Source organism: Hibiscus syriacus, unplaced genomic scaffold (genome assembly GCF_006381635.1).
Source record: "Hibiscus syriacus cultivar Baekdansim isolate YM2019G1 unplaced genomic scaffold, ASM638163v2 tig00109926_pilon, whole genome shotgun sequence".
Taxonomy (NCBI): domain Eukaryota; kingdom Viridiplantae; phylum Streptophyta; class Magnoliopsida; order Malvales; family Malvaceae; genus Hibiscus; species Hibiscus syriacus.
In genome coordinates, this window is record NW_024062532.1 from 1,063,985 (window position 1) to 1,089,431 (window position 25,447).

The window sequence follows — 25,447 nt, forward strand, 5'->3', positions numbered from 1 at the left end:
TTTTAATAGCAGAGATTTAAATTGCAGTTGTGTTTTTGTTATGTCGCATTTAATGTGATTACAGACATAATAGGTGCTATTACTATGATTTTGGGTATTACAGTCATACAATAACAGTCGCGGACGACACTGTTACCGTTATATAGAGGATGTTATTGTGATCGCGGATGACACGACTATCGTTATATCATGAATGTTATTGCGGTCGTAGACCGCTATTTAAATCCTTGATCAATCGCAAGCCTTTCTTTTTTTCTCGACAATGACACTAGCTTTGACACTAGTCACATACGATTGGTATTTATTTTTATTGCAATTTTTTTATAATTTGTTTTGATTTGTTATTTTTATTCAGATTTTATGTTTATTTTTATTCAGATTTGTTAATTTTTAATTAAAAAAAAAAACTCTTTTTTTAACTTCTAACTTTTTGTATATTTTGCGCACACTCATGTTTTTTGACACATTTTAACTTTACTCTTGTGACACATTTTACTCTATACATATGGCAAATTTCATCTGCTTGTGTTCGTCTACCTCTGTAGTAAATATGATCGTGTAAAGATTCTAATATCGTTCATATTTAATTTGTAATTGTTAATGATCTTCTATAATCAAATCCATTTTTATAACTGTTTATCGATATATTCATATCTATTTTACAAAACAACCCGGAAAATTGATTTCGCTCGCTCGCCACTTCTTCGTAAGGGAGAGAACATAGCTAGTGTATCTTTATTTTTTTTAATGTTTAAACTTTTTAATGGATACAGTCTCTCTAAAATTTCCTTTGCGATCAATTATATTATTAAGATTATATTTTTTATTTCAATAAAATTCATTAAAATAGAAGCTAAACATATATATGAGGAGAAAGGATAAGGGAGAAAAGGATTTGAAGTAGTCCAAGAAGAAAATGGAAGAATAATGCGAAGCCTACACATAGATATGTACGTGTCAAGGCTTATAGGTTAACGTCTCCCAAGTGTCCCACATAATTCCAAATACCCTCTGCCTAATTAAAAGCAAATCAGCTTCCACTTCTCATCCATGCACAAGTTGATCTTCTCATATTTGCTTACCACTGCTTTTGTCTTCATTTCTTGTTATTTTTCTCGGCTGAAGCCGCCGTGCAATTACACTAGTGTTCTCAATATATACATATAGCTGTATCTTGTTCTTTGTAAACTGTGGGGGTAAAGGAGGGGAAAGATGCCAACTCGTAGATACGAAGTTGGGAGGGCTGATGAGGCAACTCATCCCGACTCAATGAGAGCCACTTTGGCTGAGTTCCTAGCCACCGTCATCTTCGTCTTCGCCGGTGAAGGCTCGATTCTTGCTATCGGTACTGTCCGTTGTCTTTCTTCTGATATATGTACGAGTAGTAGCTCTGTTGGTTAATGCTTTTGCTTGTTTGAAAACTTGTTGCAGACAAGATGTACAACGAGACGAGTACAACGCCTGCGAGACTGGTGATGGTAGCACTTGCGCACGGGTTGGCTCTGTTTGCGGCTGTGGCGTCGAGTATGAATGTATCGGGTGGCCATGTGAATCCGGCCGTCACATTCGGTGCCTTGCTCGGAGGAAGGATCTCTGTGGTCCGTGCGGTTTACTACTGGGTTGCTCAGCTCCTCGGTGCTGTCGTGGCTTGTCTTTTGCTTCGCCTCACCACCGGAATGGTATATAGATAGATAGATAGATCATGCATGCATGCACAAATCGATAGTTATTTTTAGAAAATAAATCATGTAATAACGCGTAATAATAATAACGTATGATACCGCAGTTGCAATCGCAACCGCGACTGAGATCTCAATTGCAATTTAGTACTATGTGCATGCATGTATATATCATCGAATAATGCATAATTGAATTCCTTTTTGGTTTCAGCGACCTGCGGGGTTCACAGTGGCGTTTGGAGTTGGAGAGTTGCGTTGCATGATACTAGAGATTATCCTGACATTTGGATTGGTGTACACAGTTTTCGGAACGGCGATCGATCCGAAAAGAGGAAGCTTGGGGACAATAGCACCCCTGGCTATAGGGTTAATAGTGGCGGCCAACATCTTAGTAGGCGGGCCATTTGATGGAGGAGCCATGAACCCAGCCAGGGCATTTGGTCCGGCCTTGGTCGGTTGGAGGTGGAACCATCACTGGATCTACTGGGTGGGTCCGTTGATCGGTGGAGGCCTAGCCGGTCTAGTATACGAGTACATGATCATCCCGAGCGTCGAGCCCGTGCACCCGATGCACCAGCCCTTGGCCCCTGAAGATTACTAGTCAAGCAATGTTTCTGTGTTTTACAACTCTGTACCCGTACCTAGCTACATAATTTGGTTCTCATGGATCCATGCATGTGGTTCCTTCTTTGTCTTTTTTCTTCTTGAGTTGTCTTGTATGTTTGTACGCAGTGTGAAGACAGTAATAAAAATGGTGCAGCAAGTAGAACATGTTATTAAATATGTATGATTTTCTTCCCCACGCATCCTTGAACAAATATATTGATTGGATAATGATAACTATGAAGTATGCAATTCTATTGATTTTTGTTACGATAGATGAAAATATAAATGAATTTGAATGGCATTTTATTAAAGAATGATAAGTTGTCTTCATGTCGGACTACTGAGGAGAAATAATTAAAATGATTTATCATATATTAATTCATTTGCATCTATTGAATTAGATCCTACATGATGTGTTGAAGGAGAGGACCACAATTGCCTTGTGGTTAAAATCAGAAGAATTATGTATGATAAAAAATTTAAGGTAAAGAACGCAAATGGGTACATGGGTATTGTTTTATTAAGTTTTTCGGCCATTAAAACTTGTAAAATAAGTTATAAATCGATCTTCGAAAATATGGTATTGTTTTATTAAGTCCTTTTATATAAAAGATAAAAGTTATAAAACGATCGTTCGATTATAAAGTGTGAATATGTAGTGATGTTTTGTTTAGTTTTTCGACTATTAAAAATTACAAAAATGATCACTTAATTATTTATTATGTTTCAAATTTGTCATTTTTCATTAAAAAAAATTGACATTTAGCTGAACTTAACATATTAACTATGATAAAATAAATTATGATCTCAGAATTTCAAATAATTATATCATATCATAATTATTGGGCCGACTCAGATAGTTGTCAATTTTTAACAAAAAAATAATAGGTTTGAAACATAACGAATAATCGAATGATTATTTTATAAATTTTAATAATCGAAGAATTTAACAAAGTAACATTCTACATATCGAAGGATATTGTATAATTTTTAATAAGGACTTAATAAAACTATTATACCTTATAATCATGAGACCACTTACACGTACTTTACCCAAATCTTAATTGATAAGTTGTATATGAAGCAACAACTCTATTCTTATCAATTTATAAAAGATTATCTCAAATTTAAATACTATGAAAATTAAATATAATGAAAATGGTTTAAGTTTAATTTTTCTTTGTTGAATTTTTATTTTAATTCAATTTAAGGATAAATAATATTATGAACCTCCACATCACCTAGGATATGAATTCAACCACTAAAATTAAGGGTAAAGTACATGAATGGTTCCATTTCTATGAGGTATTGCTTTATTAAGTTCTTCGACTATTAAAAGTTATAAAATGATCCTCTAACTATAGAATTTTGCTTTATTAAGTCCCTCAACTATTAAAATTTACAAAATGATCATCTGACAATTCATTATGTTCCAAACTTGTCATTTTTCGTTAAAAAATGGCGGTTGTCTAAGTTGGATGTTAACTTGTTGATTGGATATGATAGTCGTTTGAGATTCTAGGATCATATTTTAACATATCACAGTCAACATGTTAATATTCAGCTCAGAATATCATCAATTTTTAACAAAAATGACGAGTTTATAACATAATGAATAAATGAGTGACTATTTTATAACTTTTAATAGTCGAGGGACCCAACAAAGCAACACTCTATAGTCGGATGATTATTTTGTAACTTTTAATAGTCGATAGACTTAATAAAACAATACCCTATATTCGGAGGACCATTTGTGTACTTTACCCTAAAATTAAAATATATTAGTAACTTTTTCTTAATCATCATTAAATTTAGATTTTTATTTTTAACTATTTAGATTTAATCATCTCCTTTCTGCATCCCTACAAGTTTTGAGTCTCTATGGTGACTACGGTTAACGAAGAGAGGGAAAAGGAAAAGGGGAGAGAGTTAAGAGGTTGAAGAAGATGAAGATTTAATTCTGATATGGAAATAAATAAATAATTTATTAAAATTAAGTCTAAATTTAACGACGATTAAGAAAAAAATTACTGACATGTTTTAATTATATTTGTTGGGTTCATATCCTATATGATGAGGAGGGTTCATAAAATAATTTCTCCAATTTTCTACATACTATTTTATATAGTTGTGAGTGTCTTACTATTGATAGAGTATATGATGTCTTATTCTCATATAATATAATGCAATCTTTTGAGTCGACTCAAATCTTAGTCTCATATAGAGGGTCTAAGAAACAATGATGGATCTAAAAATATTTTTGAAGGTGGACACGTATATGTTAACAACACAAAATTTTTAAATGGGGTGGGCACCATCAGTAGAATAGGTAATTAATCGAAGAAAATCCGAGTTTCAAAGTAGACACAAACAAAATTTCAGGATGAACAACATCAATAAAATAAGTAACTAACAAAAAAATCTAATTTCAGGATGGATACCCGCCACCGGAAGGAAATAAGAATATAGTTCTCATGATCATGTCAGAATTAGGTTGAAATCGAGAAACTTGTATAAAACATGTTATTATTGTAAGAAAAAACGTGTACATTAAATTTGAACATTACAAGTTGTAAAATAGAGACAAGAGAGAGGCTGTGAATCAGAAGAGAAAAGATTTAAAGTATGGTTAGTGAAATAAAAGATAAAGTAAAGTTTAATTACCTGTTTTATAATTTATCCCGAAAAATAACTAGAGAAATTCGGTGAAGATGACATAGTAAAAGACTACAATGATAGTGAACTCATAGTTGCTTTTATTGATAGTTTCGTAGCAAGTGAATTTTGGTTGCACATTTCGTATGTATCTTGTTATATTATAACAAATTAATATCATAGTTTTTCGGGTTTGATTCGAACACGATAATGGGTTAAATAAAATATAAAATTTTATTGTTAGATAGTAATACCATATTCTTGTTATAATACGTGAAGAAAATACTCGACATTGAAAATACAACGTAAGGATCGAAAAGTCTTATCTCAAATTCGTCTATACTTATCAAATCAAATTTTACTGAATGTGTTGAAAGAAAATATTACTACCATATGACCGAAATTAGAGCAATTTTCTATGAAGAAAACACTAAGTCACTAACCAACAAGTTATATATGAAGCAACGTCTCTGTTAATAGGAGTTTATAGAAGGGCTCGTCTATTGAAGATCACCTAGTTTTCTTTAAGAAAAATGTCTTAAACTTAAAGGTCATGAGTGAAGTATGATCACGAAGATTTAAAGTTAATTTTGCTATGTTCTTTTTCTCCTTATTTGTACTTCATATATACCATTCATGCAAGGATAGACCTAAGTGAGAGCAGGTGGGGAGGTCGCCCCCTAAACATTTAAAATTATAAAATTCCTTTACATTTAATAATACGATTAAATTAAGTAAAAGATGACTCCTTGACGTACATGATATTAACAAATTAGAGTTACGATGTGTTGCTCGCATTCATATAGACAATGACAAGAAATTTTAAGTAAAATTTTTTGGCATAACCATAGGATAAGGTATCTGAGCTATTGATTAATTAATTCTGATTGGGTACTGTAGAGGCAATAACGATCTTTCCAATCTAATTTGCTCTCATTCGTAATCGTTAGAATTCGAACACTTACCTTACTTAAAGAATCTAGTGTCCTATCTCACTAAATCAACTGGTTGTCGGTAATTTTAAGTAAGTTTTGATTACATGTAATATGTTGTGAAACATATTTTTAAAACGACTGAATTAGATGAAGTATATGAAATTTTAGGATTAAAAACTACTAATCGATATGAATTATTTTATTCACGTAAAGTTTTAATTTTGATATGATCCATGTGGAGAACTCTCTACGACTTTAGCATAATATTAAGAAAAAAATAAAGAGAACATTGTCTTATAAAACTTGTATGCTACAATTTACTGAGATGTATATCATCATAAATACGCCACATAATTATCATCCACCGCCTTCATTTCCATAACACATCTGGAATCACATCACCACGCGCCACCATGCACAGCTTTCTTCCAAGAACCGAAAATCGCCGTGAATGGTTCCACACAGTTAAAGGCCCATCTTTTGACCGATCATAATTTTATTTTTATCTTTATAATTTAAAACCCCTAATTTTTATAATCCTACTTTTTACCTTTATGATCCTAATTTTATTTTTATAATTTTTATAATTTTATTTTCATAATTTTTAGTGTTAATTGTCACGTCAAAACCCCGTTAGAAAATTAACGATTGAGTGTTAAAAAAATTCAATATCTAAAGTTTAGTGAGTAAATTAAAATAAATAAAAATATAATAAATAAAATAGAAGAGAAAGTAAAATTAAGTGAGTAAACTTATAATTTACTCACTCTAATTACGAGATTATTACATAAATGAGGGGATACCATCATAAATACGCCACATAATTATCATCCACCGCCTTCATTTTCATAGCACATCTGGAATCACATCACCACGCGCCACCATGCACAGCTTTCTTCCAAGAACCAAAACCGCCGTGCATGGTTCCACACGGTTAAAGGCCAATCTTTTGACCGATCATAACTGAAACTTGCAGCCATCTTAGAAATCTCAGGCTTCAAGCTCCAGCATAATATCTGCATAATTTCTATAGGGTGTTTAAGCATTTCTTATTAAATAATTATTTTTTTAAATATATATTATTTTATAATTATTATATAAAAGAATAAAAAAATAGATTATGAGATAATCAATTATTTTTTTAATTGAGTCCTTTAATTTTAAATATAATTGAGCCCTTTAATTTTTATAAATAGAATTCTAAACAATCGCTTAGGACCCATCTTTTATAGGATCTCTAATTTTTTATTTTTATATTTGAGTCCTTCAATTTTTTTAATTTATTTTTTATCTTATAATTGATGCCCTAAATTTTATAATTCTACTTTTTATCTTTATAATTGAGACCTTAATTTTTTTTTCCCAATCTCACTTCTTTACATTTATAATTGATGAACCTATTTTTTTCAATTTTACATTGCACCTTTATAATCGAGCTCCTAATTTTTTCAACCTCACATTTTACATTTATAATTGAGGCACCTAATTTTTTAATCTCACTATAAGGATGCCCATAATTTTTCAATCTCACTTTTTACTTAAATAATTTAGGCCCCTAATTTTTATTCTCATTTTTATCTTTATAATTGAGGCCCTTAATTTTTTCAATCTCACTTTTTACTTATATAATTTAGACCCCTAATTTTTTTAATATCAATTTTTAGCTTTAAAATTGAGGTCCCTAATTTTTTTAATCTTACTTTTTACCTTTATAATTGAGGTTTCTTTTATCGCTCTTGATTGAAGATAATTATAGTGGTAATTTAATGTGTGTCAATTCTAGAGTAATCATAATTATTTATAGTCGGTAGACTAGATAAATCGAATAATCAAACTTTAAATTTCGTTCAATGTAACAATGGTGCCACAAAAGTTGTCCTACTCCATGGCCCCATTGAGGTGGACACAATAGACAGAACAAAACTCACTGTGTGTCATGTGCCACACTGCAGTGCCAGCGAACCACCCCCTCTCGTGCTTAGATTCCTCATTACCCACACTTGCAAATGCCATGATTTTATTTTTGAGTAAAATAATAGCAAAACCCACACACTATGTCACCAGCCCCCCTATTATATTTGCGGACGATACATTGATTTTTCTGGGTATATTACGTGTTAGTACGTAAACTACTAATTTCGATCTATTTTAATACCTAAATCTCCATCCTTTCAAAATCATAACTAATGTTTTTTGTTTCATTTCAGTACCAGTACCCCACCGTTAAAAATTTAATAGGTGGGCTGACGGGACACAGCTCCGGTGGACTGACGGCCAATCTGAATAGTGCACCACAAGAGAATGACGAGTCGACCAACATAGTCTAGTTTCATACTCATAAGACGGTTGACGACGAAGATTGGAGAATGAAGAAGTCGAATAGTCCATCGTTGATTTGGGGAGATTGAGGCATTTTGCGATGAAATGGAGGTCGAAATCACGTTCAAGGGGTTGAAAAGGTGTAGGTTCTAAGTTTAGGCTTCATTGGCCGACGAATGCGGCGGTCGACGATTGTAGACGCAACGATTGACGAGCCCTTTCATTAAGTTATTAACGGCGAGATACTAAAATGAAAAAAAAAAACTAAACATCATGTATGATTTTGAAAATAATAAAAATTTTAGGTACTAAAACATAATAAAACTTGTAGTTTATGTACTAAATACATAATTTATCCTTTTCTTATAACACTGAATCCAGTAATAATTTTGAATTATTAATAATCTGCAGTACCGTGTCAAATCTAATAGTTTTTTAAAATATACTCAAGCTTGTAATACGCTTTGTGGTGTGATCAAGATATTATTATTATTATTATTAATTAATTTATATATATATATATATAGTTTTTAATATTAAAATGCGACCCTAATAAAAAAATAGATGACCATATTCTCATATGTGTAATGAGATGAGGGGAGGTAAGGTAGTACGCTGCCTCCAACGCCAGATTAAGAGTAGCTTCCGTAGAAAACCTCCGGCAGTCAGAATTATGAATTGTCCACCGTAAGACTCGATCCCACAACCACAAGGTTGAGAGTCTTGCACTCTACCAACTGAGCAGGACGGGCAATTCAAAATGCGACCCTAATATTAATCCTAAATATTTAATATTTTAATATTAAGGTCTATTTTATCTGAACTTTAAGGATCAAATTAAAAATTAATCACTATTATTAATATAAGAACTTTAAGAATAAAATTAAAAATTAATCATTATTATTTATATCTCATATCATCAATGTAATATTATTTAATATTTTAATATTAAAACGCTATAAATTGATAAACTAAGTGACCATAACATTATTATTTTTTATTTCAATAATGATTCAGCATAAAATAAAAGTAAACGTTTTAGTTGTCTACCTTTATATTTACTAAGGTAAATTATGAATTTAGTATTTAAATTATTAGTTTTGATCTGTTTTAGTATTTAAATCTTTGATTTTTTAAAATCATATCTAGTATTTAGTTTTTTGTTTCATTTAAGTATCCTCCATTAAAAATTCAATGTGTTTAATACCTAAACTATTAGTTTTGGTTTATTTTAGTACCTAAACTCTCAATTTTTTTTAGAAATTGATGTTAAGTTTTTAACTGGAGTATTAAAATTAAACAAAAACTAAACATTAGATATGATTTTGAAAAAAAAAAAAGTTTAGATTTTAAAACATACAAAAATTAATAATTTAGGTATTAAACGTATAATTTACCCTATTTACTATCATAGTACCATGGAGATATAAAATCCATTTTAAAAACATGTATATAGAAAATACCTATTATTAAAATTTATTAAACGGTCTAAATGATAAAAAAAAATACTATTAATTTGAGAGGATCTGAGTTCAAAAATTTAATAGATTTTATACATTGTCAATGACTATTTTTTTAAATAGATATTATTTTATATTTATCACATATTATTATTATTATTAAACAGTCTATTATTTCATCTTAAAAATAATAAGGGTAAATTACTAATTTAATACTTAAACTATCAGTTTTGATATATTTTATTACCCATATTTTTACTTTTTTAGAATCATACCTAACGTTTAGTTTTCATTTCATTTTAGTATCACGCCGTTAAAAATTTAATGTGTTTAGTATATAAACTATCAGTTTTGGTCCGTTTTAGTACATCAACTTTCAAAATTTTTAAAACTTAACGTTAAATTTTGAATGAGATACTAAAATGAAACAAAAACTAAAATTTTTAACGGCGGAATACTAAAATGAAAAAAAATAAAACTTTAGATATGATTTTGAAAGTTAAAAATTATATATTAAAACAGATCAAATATGATAGTTTAGGTATTAAATACTAAATTTACCCTAAGAATAATTGTTTTTTATTATACTGAATACACAATAAAATCAAAATGAACGCGGGATCTCCTAACCAACCCATCGTATTATTCTGATTAACACCACATCGCTCACGTGATAATGCCTCTCTTTTCATCTATTTTTCTTTGATTTAAAGGGTTAAAAAAAGCCTCTAATTTTTTAAAATTATTTAACACTTGACTTTTTATTTTTAATTAAAATTTTCAATTAAAAATAATAATATTATCTTTTGAGTAATATTGACCATTGACTTTAATAATTTTGTTTGAATTCTTTTATCATGTATTACAATATGATATCTAATTTTAATTTATTGCTATTATTAAATTCATTCAGTGATTTTATTAGTTAAAAATAATATTTTTTTTTGAAGTTTTGAGTTTTAGCACTTACGTTTAGGTATGGGTCGGGTTGGATCGGATTTTCAGTCCACCCATCCTGACTCGAAAATTCTAAATCATCTATCTGACCCGAACTTGACCTGATAAATATCACCTTCCACTTGAATCCGAACCCGATCTGATTTCTGGAGTTAAAATCCAAACTCGACCCGACCCAACCCAGAATAATATATTTATTAAAAATATTATTTATATTCAATAAAAATAGGGATCTAATTGAAAGAAAATAATATATAGAGGGGCATCATTGCAATTATCCCTAAATATATAAGGTAAAATTATAATTTTTCCGGTCGAGTATTTTTCACCTTAAATCTGAACCCGACCTGAATCCGAATTTTAAAAAAATTCCGACCCGATCGGGTTGGATCGAAACTTGTTCGGGTTCGGACTCTCATGCCCATCCCTAATTACATCTACAAAATATATATATTGTCAATAGTTAAAAGAAAGTTATGAACATATATTGCTCTTACTAATTATCTCGTATTATTAAAAAATAATATCATTTTAAAAGATTTTTACACTTTTACACTTTTTTTCTCCTACTTTTTTTTTAAATTTTATTATATCATTAAAGGGTATCTGATTTTAATTTATTGGTATTAATTAATTTTGCAGGCTGTGCTTCTTCTCCAGAATTCAGGTCATGGATTAGATCTTAGATTGGAAAGAATTAATGGTTGATGCATTCAAAATGAATATTATAAGACTCATGGTACAAATTACTTAAAGGGTGGGTCCATGTCATAGATCCCATCGAGGAACATGTAGTAGAATTTGTGTAGTAGGTCAGACATGTATTCATTTTGTTCGGTTCTAGATTTTAATAAAAGATGGATTGAATCTTAATATGTAAACTTTTAAAAGTAAAATTAAAATTATTGGTTAGAAGAATGAAAGTGAAATCGAATGATATAAAAAAATCATTTTTTTAGTTCAATTTGGTTTTGTAAATTTTAAATTTTCAAATTCAACATCGAAAGAAAGCAAACTTCAAGTTTAAACCGAGTACAAATACATAAATTTAAGGTAAAAGAATAAATTTTGTTCCCACAGTGGATCTAATTTATTACTTTCGTCCCTATCGTGTTTTCACATCAATTTAGTCATTGAAGTTGCTTAATTGTATAATTCTATATTCTACCCCTAACTTAAAATCTAAATTATAAACCCTAAATCATAACTACATAACCAATAAACCTTAAACCCTAACTTAGAGTTTATAATTTAAGATTTTAAATTGCGGGCAGGGTATATATTGATGCAATTAAACAAATTTGATGACTAAATTGACACGAAAATATGACTTGAGCGAAAATGATAAATTAGATATACTACAGGGGTAAACGTAACCCTTAAACCTAAATTTAAATTTACTAAAATAATATTATTAAGATTTTGTTCATTTAAGTTTGTCATACAACAAATTAAAGAAGAATTTGAGTTGGATCATTGTTTTTTTAATTCAGATTTACAAAAACGAATCGTAAAATGAAAACCCTAAACCGAATCGAACAATATAAATTTAACTTGAATTAATTTTTCAATTTTTATGTAGTTTCTTATGCTATAATAGATTAGGGTTTACAATTTTTAAAATATGAATTTTGATTTGGATGCACATGAATATCTATGATGTGTGGTCTAACTTAACTACAAGTTTGAGTCAATGGCCTCATTGCAGCTTTAGAAAAACATTTGTGTTATTTTGGATATTAGTTAATAATAATTTGAAAACCTTTAGTTATCTTTAGCTGAGAAGATACCCACCTTTACTTTTAGGAACCCAAAGCCACGTCCTTTTTATATATTAGGGTAAATTACGTATTTAGTGTCTAAACTACATCATTATCACTCAACTATTTTTTCATTCTTATTTTAATATTAAATTTAAAATTTTTAGTTTAATTACTCAACTTTCAAATTGTTCATATTTTAGTCACTTTAATTTATTTTATTAATATTTTTTGTGACATAACATGTTTTATTATTATTTTGTTAATATACAATTAAAAATATAAAAATAAAATTGAAATCTAGACTAATTAACTTAGGAGTAATTTTAAAACTAAGTAATTAAATTAAAAAATATATATATTTAAGTGACCAAAATAAGAGTGATAAAATAGTTGAGTGATGAATGATGCAACATTTACCCATAAAAAGGTGACACATGCAAATAACCCGTTAAGTTTTTAACAGCGAGACACTAAAACGAAACAAAAACTAAATGTCAGGTATAATTCTGAAAGAAATTGAAAGCTTAAATACTGAAATAAATCAAAACTGATAGTTTAAGTACTAAACATATAATTCACTTACAAAACTACAGCAATGGGAAATTTTTACTTTCATTCTTCACCATTTTTATTCTGCTATAAATTATCTCAATTACGGATCAGATTCTCGTGACATGTATTGTGGTTTGTTATATAAAGAAGAGGGGATGCAAAAAGGCCATAAAAGGAGAAGAAAAGTAGCAGTTTTGAAAACACCAGAAAAGCTTGCAGACAAAAGCCACCCACTCAGCCATTCCCTGCACAAACGTCATGGCCTAGCTGTTTCTTGGATCCGGAGATTCTGGGTCTTTCACATTAGTTTATACATAATAAGACCTCCTAAAGAAATAAAGACAACACATTTGCAGCCCACCAGCACTAGCCCCATGATTTGGGTTCTTCTCTTTATCATCGGAGTTTGTACCACCACCACCATTGTTGTTCTAATGCCTCTTCGTCCACCATGCTCCCTTCTCTTCCTCCTCCTCTCTTTCTCTATTTACACTGCTGTCGCCGTTAACCAACAGGGTCAGGCTCTTCTTTCTTGGAAAGCAAGCTTCAATGAATCACTCGAGGCCTTAACCAATTGGGATGCCGATGATGACACTCCATGTAACTGGTTTGGTATCGTCTGCAACTTCAACAATGAAGTTGTGGAATTGGAATTGAGGTATGTTGATTTGTTTGGCCAAGTTCCCTCTAATTTCACCTCTCTGCTAACTTTGAATAAGCTTGTTCTTTCTGGAGCAAACCTCACTGGTTCGATTCCAAAAGAGATTAGCACCCTCACCCGATTGACTCACCTGGATTTGAGTGAGAATGTGTTGAGTGGAGAAATCCCTAGTGAGCTCTGCAAATTGGATAAGCTTCAACAACTCTATCTCAACTCCAACAAGATCAAGGGCTCTATACCGATCGAAATCGGGAACCTCACGAGTTTGAAATCACTAATCCTGTATGATAATCAACTGAGCGGCGAAATCCCAAGCTCCATAGGGAATTTGAAGAGTCTTGAGATGATTAGAGCTGGTGGGAACAGGAACCTTGAGGGCCATCTTCCATCAGCAATAGGGAACTGCACTAATTTGGTGATGTTAGGCTTAGCTGAAACGAGAATCTCTGGTTTCCTTCCTTCAACTCTAGGCCTCCTCAAGAAGCTTCAAACGATCGCGATCTACACCGGTTATCTCTCCGGGCAAATCCCGCCTGAAATCGGGAACTGCACCGAGCTCCAAAACATTTACTTGTACGAGAACTCACTGGCTGGATCGATACCCAGAAGCCTCGGCAATTTGAGGAATCTTCAAAGCCTGTTGCTATGGCAGAACAATCTGGTGGGAACCATTCCTCCTGAGCTTGGGAACTGCAACGAACTGTTGGTCATCGATGCTTCCATGAATTCGTTAACCGGAAGCATTCCACAACCGTTCGGGAACCTGACATCGCTCCAGGAACTTCAGCTGAGCGTCAACCGAATCACCGGAGAAATACCTGGTGAACTCGGGAATTGTCGTCAGATTACTCAAATCGAACTCGACAACAATCAGATCTCCGGAGAAATACCTGGTGAACTCGGTAGCTTGACGAACTTAACGCTTCTGTTTCTGTGGCAGAATAAACTGGAAGGCAACATTCCGGACTCCATTTCCGATTGCCACAACTTGGAAGCCATTGATTTATCTCAAAACAGCTTGACGGGTCCTATCCCCACTAGGATCTTCCAGCTCAAGAAACTCAACAAACTATTGCTTCTTTCCAATAACCTTATCGGGAATATTCCGCCGGAGATTGGAAACTGCTCCTCCTTGATTCGGTTTCGTGCCAGTAATAACAAGATAACCGGATCGATTCCTGTCCAGGTTGGGAGCTTGCAGAATTTGAATTTCTTGGATCTCGGATCCAACCGGTTTACCGGATTTATACCACAAGAAATATCCGGCTGCCGGAATCTGACTTTTCTCGATCTGCATTCCAACTCTATTGGTGGTACCTTGCCACTTAGCTTAAGCCAGCTTGTTTCACTTCAGTTTGTTGATTTCTCTGATAACTTAATCGATGGGGAATTGATTTCGAGCCTCGGTTCTCTGAGTTCACTCACCAAACTCGTTCTTGGAAAGAATCGATTCTCTGGATCTATTCCGACTGAACTCGGGTCGTGTTCGAAGCTACAGTTACTAGACTTGAGTTCAAATCAGCTTATGGGTAATATTCCGGCAACTTTGGGGAAGATTCCGGCGCTGGAAATCGCTCTAATCTGAGCTGGAACCAGCTCACCGGAGAGATACCGGAGGACTTCACGGCATTGGATAAGCTTGCTATTCTAGACATATCTCACAATCAGCTTGATGGAGATCTTCGATATCTTGCCGGGTTGCAAAATCTTGTTCTTCTCAACGTGTCGTATAACAACTTCACAGGGCGAATGCCGGACACGCCCTTCTTCTCGAAACTCCCACTCAGCACGCTTGCCGGGAACCCCTCGATCTGCTTCTCCGGCAACCAGTGTTTTTCGTCCGACGGGAAAGGAGGAGGCTCGTCGTCTAAACGCAGGGGCGCGCGTGTGGCAATGGTGGTTTGCTCTGCACCGCATGTGCTCTCCTCATGGCGGCGCTCTACATCATCATCAGCTCTAAAAAGCGAAGCCGTGGTCCTCACGATGATTGCGACGTTGACGGAGACGCTGACCTAGAAATGGGCCCACCATGGGAGCTGACTTTGTACCAAAAACTCGACTTATCAATCGCTAACGTGACGAGATCCCTGATCGCCGGCAATATAATCGGCCGCGGCCGAACCGGTATCGTTTACAAAGTCTCCGTCCCTTCGGGACTAACCATCGCCGTTAAAAGATTCCGTTCATCGGAAAAGACATCGGCCTCCTCGTTCTCATCCGAAATCGCAACGCTCGCTAGAATCCGACACCGCAACATCTTACGGTTACTGGGTTGGGGAGCCAACAGAAAAACAAAACTGTTGTTCTACGATTACATAACGAATGGAACATTGGGCGCACTGCTGCACGAAGGTTGCGGAAGAGAAATGTTGGATTGGGACATAAGATTCAAGATCGCATTAGGGGTGGCGGAAGGGTTAGCCTATTTGCACCACGACTGCGTGCCGGCGATCATCCACCGTGATGTCAAGGCTCATAATATTCTGCTCGGAGACCGTTACGAGCCCTGCTTGGCTGATTTCGGGCTGGCTAGATTGGTTGAGGACGATAACGGTGCCTCGTTTTCGGCCAACCCGGAGTTTGCGGGTTCCTTCGGTTACATGGCTCCTGGTAAGCACTTTGGGTCCTCTACACTCTTATTTCTGTATAAACAAAATGGGTAAACTATGCATTTAGTATCTAAATTATCAGTTTTAATATTTAAAACTTTTAATTAATTTTTATTTTATTTTAGTATTCGTCGTAAAAAACTTATCACGCTCATTACCTAAACTATCATTTTTTGACCCGTTCTATATCTAAATTTTCAATTTAAAAAAAAACGTTAAATTTTGAACGGAGTGCTAAAATGAATCAAAAACCAAAGTTTTTATATAAGATAGTATTCATTCAAATATAACATTAAACGTCCACACTCTGATATTCTTGATACCCGAACCAAAAACATTAAAGAATAACAATAATTTTTTTACCGTTTTAATTTATCTTTTCGTTGCAATTAGATTAAATTAATTCTGGGTTTTATGCTAGAATCATGGTTAAGGTCGATAATGTTGTTGATCATGATAATTAGAAATGGGATCAGACAAATATGAAGAGATTGATGGGACTTAAAGCAGACATGTCTAGCTACATTCAGAACTTGGATTGTTTTATTACGAAATCATATGTATGGTAGTGTGGATTAATCAGTCGATTTCAATTTTCAAACACAAGCCTGTTTCCTTTGGGCTATGCTATTGCATTAATTTCATCTGGTGTCGTTCGTTCATTCCTTAGAGAATACCAGATTTCCTGTTCGTTTGATGGATGAATTTTGTGCAGAGTATGGTTGCATGTTAAAGATCACTGAAAAGAGCGATGTGTATAGTTATGGAGTGGTGTTGCTAGAGATAATAACCGGAAAGAAACCGGCCGACCCCTCGTTCCCCGACGGCCATCACGTTATCCAATGGGTTCGAGATCACTTGAAGAACAAGAAAGACCCTGTCGAGATCCTTGACCCTAGACTCCAGGGTCATCCGGACACCCAGATACAGGAAATGTTTCAAGCTCTAGGGATCTCATTGCTCTGCACGAGCAATCGAGCCGAAGACCGGCCCATTATGAAAGACGTCGCCGCCCTACTAAAAGAAATCCGACAGGAGCCCCCGTCTGGGAGCGATACCGCCCATAAGCCGACGTCGAAAAGGACGGAAACCACCGCATCGTACTCGCCGTCGTCAGTCACACCGGCTCAATTGCTACTCAACCTCCAAGGGTCGTCTCAATCCCAAACCTCACTTGCTTACTACTCTTCATCCTCTGCAAATTATTTCCCGAGAAGCCAATAACCACCAACGCATAATTAATTCCTTGTATCGTGTACAAAGGGCAGCAAATAGAAGTAGCAGACAATTGGGGAATTTTTAGGATTAAATACATAAATAGTCCTCCACTGTAGGATATTATTTTATCGAGTCACTTAACTACTAAAAGTTATAAAATAGTCATCCGACTATAGAGAGCTATTTTATTTATTCTCTCAACTATTAAAAGTTATAAATAGTCACCTGACTATTCATATGTTCTGACTCGTCATTTTTAGTTAAGAAATTGATGGTTATTTGATCTGGATGTTAACATACTGAGTAGGATATAATAAAATATAATCTCATAATCATTTGAGATGTATACATATTTAAGATTTTAGGATCATATTTTATCATATCTCAGTCAACATGTCTATTATCGAGGAACCATTTGTGTATTTTATTCATTTTTAGAATTAAAATGATTATAAGATAATATTGATTTAAATTTTTTAGTATAACCACCGATATCCGATATACTGATTAACTAATATGGATCGGGTACTACAAAGACGATGGTGACCCCACCAACCCAATTTACTCCATTCACAATTCTCAGGATTCGAATCTCTAACTTTACTTAAAGATTTTAGTATTTCATCTCACTAGACTAATTGACCTTTCGTAAATTTTTTTTATAGGATACAGATGTTTGAATTTAAAATTTTTAAACGATGGATTATGAAGAGAGAATAGAGAAGACGACGAGGGATGTGGAAATGTCGGCAAATAATTAGCCGAATGAACCGACTTTCTTTATCTTTCCATATAAATAATTGAGGAGAAGCATTCTTGGGTTGGGTTTGAATGCAACCCATCCAATCCAGGTCCCCACCATGTGAGTGATGTGAGGTGAGGTGCACCGTCCTTATATTATAACCTTTTTTAACATTTTTTTATACACATATTTAATGAGAAGCTTTACATTACAACACTTTTAATATACATCTAAAAAATATGTTATTAATTTTATTATTATTTAAATAATAAAACTGGTAAAAAATTATTTAAAATGTTATTATTTCTATAAAAAATATTAATATTTTTTAACATTTCCTCTAAAGTGCATAACAATAACAAAATCGATAGAAAAAATAACAAAATCGGTATAAATAATAATGTTTCCTGTAATTTTTTATCGGTTTTATTATTTAAATAATAAAAAACATGTAACGCCTTTTTTTAACCGTATATTAAGACTGTTACACGTGATCATTTCTCATATTTAGTTGATTGAGATTAGGAATGAAAATTTAACTCAAATTCGACAGTTTTTATTCTATCTGAATTGATATGGTTGGATTTTTTTTAATAAATATTGAATTTAGATTGGGCCAGGTCAAGTCAAATTTTTTTAGGGAGGGAGATTGGGTCGGGTCAGATTTGGATGGAGGGTGAAGAATTTTGATCCCACTCGGGAATAATAATATATTTTTTTTAAATAAGTTTTTATTTTATACCAAGTATGGTTGGGTTAGATTTATACTTTAAAATTTTGAGTCTAATCATAATCAAGTGAAGGGTATGATCGGATGAAGGATATATAATTTTCGATTCGAGTCAAATTCGAATAAAGGATACATGTTTGGATCAAGTCAAGTTGACCGAAAATTTGATTTTATTGACCCGTTGCGATCCCTAATTGAGATTCTCTTCCTAAAATGAAAGATATTACTATTTTCTCTTGTGTTATAATTTTTTAATAAATAATTATATTAATTAAAATAACATTTTTAATATTTTAATTGCTCATGAAAATGGAAGCATTTTTAAACAATTGTTATTTTCTAGGGAAAATAAAATTTTAAATTTAATAAGTATTCAACGCACAACTTGAAAGAAAAGAAAAACGTTGATCGAAAGTTTTTAACTACTTACTTTATAGATTGATAATATGAAATAGAAAAATTGAATATATAAAACCATGAATACTATGATAATTAATCTTTAACTAATTGAATTGAATGATTGATATACATAAGGTCGGTTTTGCGAGTGTGATCATGTTTCTCTTACTTAATTAGTCTCATCAAGTGGTTTTAGTAGTTAAAGAGAGTGTTGTTCATTTTAAAAGTTTTGAGTTCAAACAGATGCATTTGCAGAGTGTGTGTGCATTGTCCATAATTTTAAAAAAAATCTTAACATATCATATCTTATGATCACTTCAAACTCTTTAAAAAATTTAATATAAAGTATCTTCATAATAAAATTAACATATGATTGAATTTATAATTTATGTATAATTATGTATATTACTTTTTATATTTTTTTTATTATTCAGATTTTGATATATTTATGTTGATAATAAACAATTATAGAATTTCATATTGATACCTATATAAAGGTATTAATATTTTTTGATGATTGGTTATTGGACTTGGAGATGGTGAATAAACTCAAGAGTGAGTAGTTTAATAATGGTTGAGATCGAGTGTATAGATTGAGAATGTGAGAAATTATTAAAATGCCCTTAGCTGATTAAAATTGCCAAATTACCCCTAACTATGAATAGTGTCTTATAGGGATATGAAAATACCTTTGAAAGCATAAGACCTTAAGAAATAACATAAGATATTATTGATTGCTGATTAAACTTGAGAGGAAGCCTAAAATACTCCCAAATGGATAAAATGAACAAAACACCCATGGGTCATAATAAGTGATACAAAAAACCTATGAGTACACAGAAAAGATGTTAAGACTCTGATAATTAATTAATTAAGTATTTGGAGAGAATGAAAAGGATGAGGGTTCAACAAATAAACCTACTAAGGGTGCAACCAACAATGTCACAGTAAAAGTTATCCTTACACCTTCAGTAGATGAAGTCAGAACCCTACCGCACTTTCCTCAAAGACTAAATAAGCATAACGATGACATTCAGTTCAAGAAGTTTATTAATATCCTCGATTAGCTATATATTAATGTTCCACTCATGGAGGTTATTAACCAAATGCCTACTTATGCTAAATTTCTCAAGGAAAACGTTGCCAAAAAGAGGAAAATTGATAAGTACGAGACTATTGCCACTACAAAAGAATATTGCTTCATACTGAGCAAGTTGCCACCAAAGAAAAAAGATCCGGGCAGTTTCATCATTCTATGTTCTATAGGAAACCACTATGTTGGGAAGGCACTATGTGACCTTGGTTCGAGTGTAAATCTAATGCCTAAGTCTATATTCTTGAAGCTTGGGATGGGAAATGCATGATCTACCTCTGTTATTTTACAACTAGCCAACCGCTCCCATGTTCGTCCCGAGGGGAGGATCAAAGATGTCATTGTTAAGGTGGATAAGTTTGTGTTCCCTGTCGATTTTCTTATACTCGATTGCTAGGTTAATACCAATGCACCCATAACTTTAGGGAGACATTTTCTATCCACTGGTCGCATTCTTATTGATTGTGAGTAGGGTGAGTTTACTATGCGTGTGGTTGATCAAAGTGTGACCATGAATGTCTTTCGTACTCGTAAGTATGCGGATGATTCTGAAGAATGCCTGAGCATTTTGGAAATGGACTCAATGATAGAAGAGGAAGCTGAGAAATTTTACTATAACAATTTCATACAGCTAGATGACTACGAGAGACTTAAAGAAGAAGAATGCATAGAGGAGCCCGATGATTTTCCACTGGAGGTGCAACAGTTTAGCCTACTCTTAGTTAGACCAGGTACACACTTTGAACCTTTTGATTTTGATGAGTTTATTCCTCCAAAACCCTCCTTACAACATGCACCTACCTTAGAGCTAAAAACTTTGCCATCACGTATTAAATATGCTTACCTAGGTAGTGATTAGACATTATATGTGATTATCTCCTCTAGTCTTAAGCATGACCAATAACGTAGCTTGCTAACTATTTTGTCTTAGCATAAGAAATCGTTAGGTTGGTCTATGGCTGATTCAAAAGGGATAAGCCCTACTATTTATATGCATTAAATTTTGCTTGATGAATGCCACAACAATTCCATTGAACCAGAAAGAAGATTCAACCTTATTATGAAGAAGGTGGTGATGAAGGAAATCATAAAGTGGCTTGATGCTGGGGTTATCTACCCTATATCAAATAGTTTATGGCTGAGTCCGGTGTAATGTGTCCCCAAGAAAAAAGGTACGATTGTGGTAAGCAATGAAGACAATAAGCTCCTACCCACACGCATCGTGGATTGAGGATTTACATGGACTATCGTAAACTCAAAAAGGCTACCAAAAAGGACCATTTTCCTCTACCTTTCATCGATCACATGCTAGATCAAATGAGGATTAAATGGATATTCTAGGTATAAATAAATTGCCATAGTGCTAAATGACCAAGAGAAGACAACATTCGCATGCTCATATGGAACTTATGCATTCTGAAAGATGACATTTAGACTTTGTAATGCTCCAGCAACTTTTCAACAATGCATGCAAGCCATTTTCTCTAACATGGTTGAGGATTTTATAGAAATATTTATGGATGATTTCTCTGTCTCTAGAGACAACTTTGAAAAATGCCTTGGCAATTTGATTAGGGTACTCAAGCGATGTGAAGAGGCTGACCTTATGTTGAATTAGGAAAAGTGTCACTTCATAGTGACTAAAGGCATTGTACTAGGCCATAAGATCTCACACAAGGGCATTGAGGTAGACAAGGACAATATTGAGGTGATGGAGAAGCTACCTCCATCCACCAACATGAAAGACATTAGGAGTTTTCTTGGACACGCTGGTTTCTATAGGAGATTCATTAAGGATTTCTCCAAAATCTCCAAACCCTTTGGCACTTTGCTACAACAAAATCAGCCCCTAGTGTTCGATGAATTTTTCCATGGAACATTCACAAAGTTGAAGCAAAGACTTATCTCAGCACCCATTGTTGTTCCTTCCGATTGGACTTCACCATTTGAGTTGACGTGTGATGCAAGCGATTATACCATAGAAGCAGTGATTGGAAAACATCGATGTATGATTTTTCATGTTATTAAATATGCTAGACGTACCTTGAATGATGCACAGATTAACTACACAACCACTGAAAAATAACTATTTTCTATGGTAGTTGTATTTGACAAGTTTAGGGCATACTTGATAGACACTAAAGTTATTATTCACACTGATTACTCAACTATTAAATAATTAGTGAATAAGAAGATGCCAAACCTAGACTAATTAGATGGATATTACTACTGCAAAAATTTAACTTAGAGGTTAAGGATAGAAAAGGTACTAAAAACCAAGTTGCTAATCATCTTTATAGGCTAGAAAACAAACTAGAATGTCATGGCAAATTAGAAATCAAGGAAGAATTCCCTAACGAGAAAATTTATATGCAGCGGCAATTCCGTGGTAAGCTGACATTATTAACTTTCTTGTTAGTGGTATTTTGCCTAATGACCTGAACAACTAGGGAAGGAGGAAATTCAAGCAAGACACAAGATTTTACTTTTGGGATGAGCCATATTTGTTCAAGCAATGCACGGACCAAATGATCCGACGATGTATCCCTGAGGAGTAACAAAAAGAAATATTATTTTATTGTCACATGACTCCGTGTAGAGTCCACTTTGGAGGTGCAAGGACTGATGCAAAGGCCCTTTAATCATACTTCTATTGGCATACCCTCTTCAATGATGCTCATGAGTTTTTGCAAGGCTTGTGATAGGTGTCAACGCAGAAGAAACATCTCCAGACGACATGAAATGTCGTTGCAAAATATTTTGGAAATATAACTTTTTGATGTGTGGGGCATAAACTTTATGAGAACCTTCCCGTAATCGTTTAAAGATCTTTACATCTTGTTAGTAGTGGACTATGTATCTAAGTTAGTCGAGGCAATTGTAACACTGAAGAATAACTCTAAGACCATGCTCAAGTTCCTTCACAAAACATCTTTACGAGATTTAGAGCACCTAGAGCCATCATCAGTGATAAAGGCACCCATTTCGATAACAAGTTAATTGCCAAGACATTACATAGATATTGGGTATGACATAAAATTGCCACAACATACCACCCACAGACCAATGGGCAGGTTGAAGTCTCCAATCGTGAGATCAATCAGATCATAGAGAATGTGGTGAACCCCAAAAGAAATGTCTGGTCCCCAAAACTTAATGAAGCGCTCTGGGTATACCATACGACATTCAAAACTCCATTGTGAATGTCTTCATTTAAGTTGGTGTATAGAAAAACATATCATCTTCCTGTTGAGTTGGACCACAATGCATATTAGGCTATTAAGAAGCTCAATTTTGATGCCCAACTAGCCGGTGAAAGAAGACTATTGGAGCTCAATGAGATAGAGGAGTTTATAGCCCAAGCTTATGAAAATGACAAGCTATACAAGAAAAAAAAACTAAAAATTTGCATGACCAAAATCTTTTGCCGTGATATTTTCATAACAGGCAGCAAGTGCTTCTCTACAATTCAAGGCTGAAGCTCTTTCCTGGTAAACTTAAATCAAGATGGTTAAGACCCTTTGAGGTGCACCAAGTATACCCCCACGGAGCTGTAGATATTAAAAACTTGGATGATGAGACTATTTTTAAGGTCAATGTCCAAAGATTGAAGGCATACACGAGAACTCCCATATTGCGTGATAAGTCAATGATCTACCTGCATGATGATTGGGTTTGCTTCTCAAACCTTTTGAAATTGTCACATCATTTTTGGTTTACTACTATCTACATAAATAACATATGCATTTTATTTCTTTTTATAGTTGTTATTTTAATGTTTAAGTTACTTTCCATATTTTTCACGTTTTATTTTAGGGCTTTGTTTCATTTCACTCATGATAGGCGGCGATTGAGGGAAGTATGGACAAGAAAGAGGATAAACCCTACTTTTAATATTTTGGGCAGCAAAAAAACAAAATGAAGGAAGGAGTTATTTTTTTTTATTTTCAAAGCCCCACCTTTACTTTTATTACTTTCTTTTTCCTACTTTACACACTTCATTTATTACTTTTCCCCTTTTTATCTTCCCAAAACCCCCCACCACACGTTACCCATATTCAACAACCCCTATTAATTTTCATTTTTTTCTATTCCCTTTTTTGTTTTCGTCATTTTTAACAATTCCCTCTTTTCTTTTTCAAGGCCGAATCATCTATAACTGAAATCCTCAAGCTTTTCACTTCGTTATTTCTTCACTCAAGAAAATATGGTGTGGACTCGACCAGTAAACGCAAACCCTCATTTTCCATAGCAATTTAAAGACGATGTAGCCAAAAAACGATTCCAAAGCATAAAAGGTCGAAATGTCTTCTTCGAATAGGGCTTTATCTTATATGATGCAAATGACAATGGTCTGGGGCTAGACGTGATGTATGTAGTTACTCAGCTCAAGTGGAACAAATTCGCGAAGCACTCGGGAACTGTAAACGCTTCGCTTGTCAAAGAGTTATACACAAACATATTTGACCTGCTACAACACTTCGTCTTTGTAAGGGGTAAATTCATTCACTTACACCTTCTGCAATTAACTGATATTTTAAGCTGCAGGATATTGTTGATCGTCATACAAACTTTGTGAATAAGGCAGACAATGAGTCATATTAATGTGTGTTGGGAAATGTAAATGCTTCGCTTTTCAAAGAGTTCTACACAAACATCTTTGACATGCTACAACACTCCGTCTTTGTGAGGGGTAAATTCATTCGCTTACACCTTTTGCAATTAACTGATATTTTAAGCTGCATGATATTGTCGATCGCCATACAAACTTTGTGAAGAATGCCGACAATGAGTCATATCAATGTGTGTTGGAGGGTCTATGTTTTCACAACTCCAAGTGGAATGGTAAACAAGTTACTCAGTGCACGGTTAATAGAGACCGACTCCAACCGAATGCTAAGTTACGAAACCATTTCATGAAAACTGAGTTGATGCCTACGTCTCACAACACAACCGTGTCACTACCTCGAATGATGTTGCTATACTCGATACTCGTGGGACACACGATAGACGTTGGTAAGATCATTATAGAACAAGCATATACATGCTTGAAACGTCCGGTTAGTGCT

At 33.5% G+C, this 25,447-nt stretch overlaps 1 protein-coding gene and 1 pseudogene across 1 annotated transcript; both read left to right on the forward strand.

Moving 5' to 3' along the window:
• Positions 1-1,172: 1,172 nt before the first annotated feature.
• LOC120210580 (probable aquaporin TIP3-2) lies at positions 1,173-2,414 on the forward strand. The gene is made up of 3 exons (XM_039209283.1): positions 1,173-1,345; positions 1,432-1,679; positions 1,891-2,414. Exons 1-3 carry the CDS (start codon positions 1,213-1,215, stop codon positions 2,278-2,280), a joined length of 771 nt encoding a protein of 256 aa, XP_039065214.1. The 5' UTR covers positions 1,173-1,212; the 3' UTR covers positions 2,281-2,414.
• Positions 2,415-13,090: 10,676 nt separating this feature from the next.
• On the forward strand, positions 13,091-17,535 carry LOC120210676 (annotated as a pseudogene).
• Positions 17,536-25,447: the final 7,912 nt, after the last annotated feature.

Coding starts and splice junctions, on each gene's coding strand:
- LOC120210580 (XM_039209283.1), top strand. CDS start 1,213: ATGCCAACTCGTAGATACGAAGTTGGGAGGGCTGATGAGGCAACTCAT. Junction 1,346..1,431: donor AGGCTCGATTCTTGCTATCG/GTACTGTCCGTT, acceptor AACTTGTTGCAG/ACAAGATGTACAACGAGACG. Junction 1,680..1,890: donor TTCGCCTCACCACCGGAATG/GTATATAGATAG, acceptor TTTTGGTTTCAG/CGACCTGCGGGGTTCACAGT.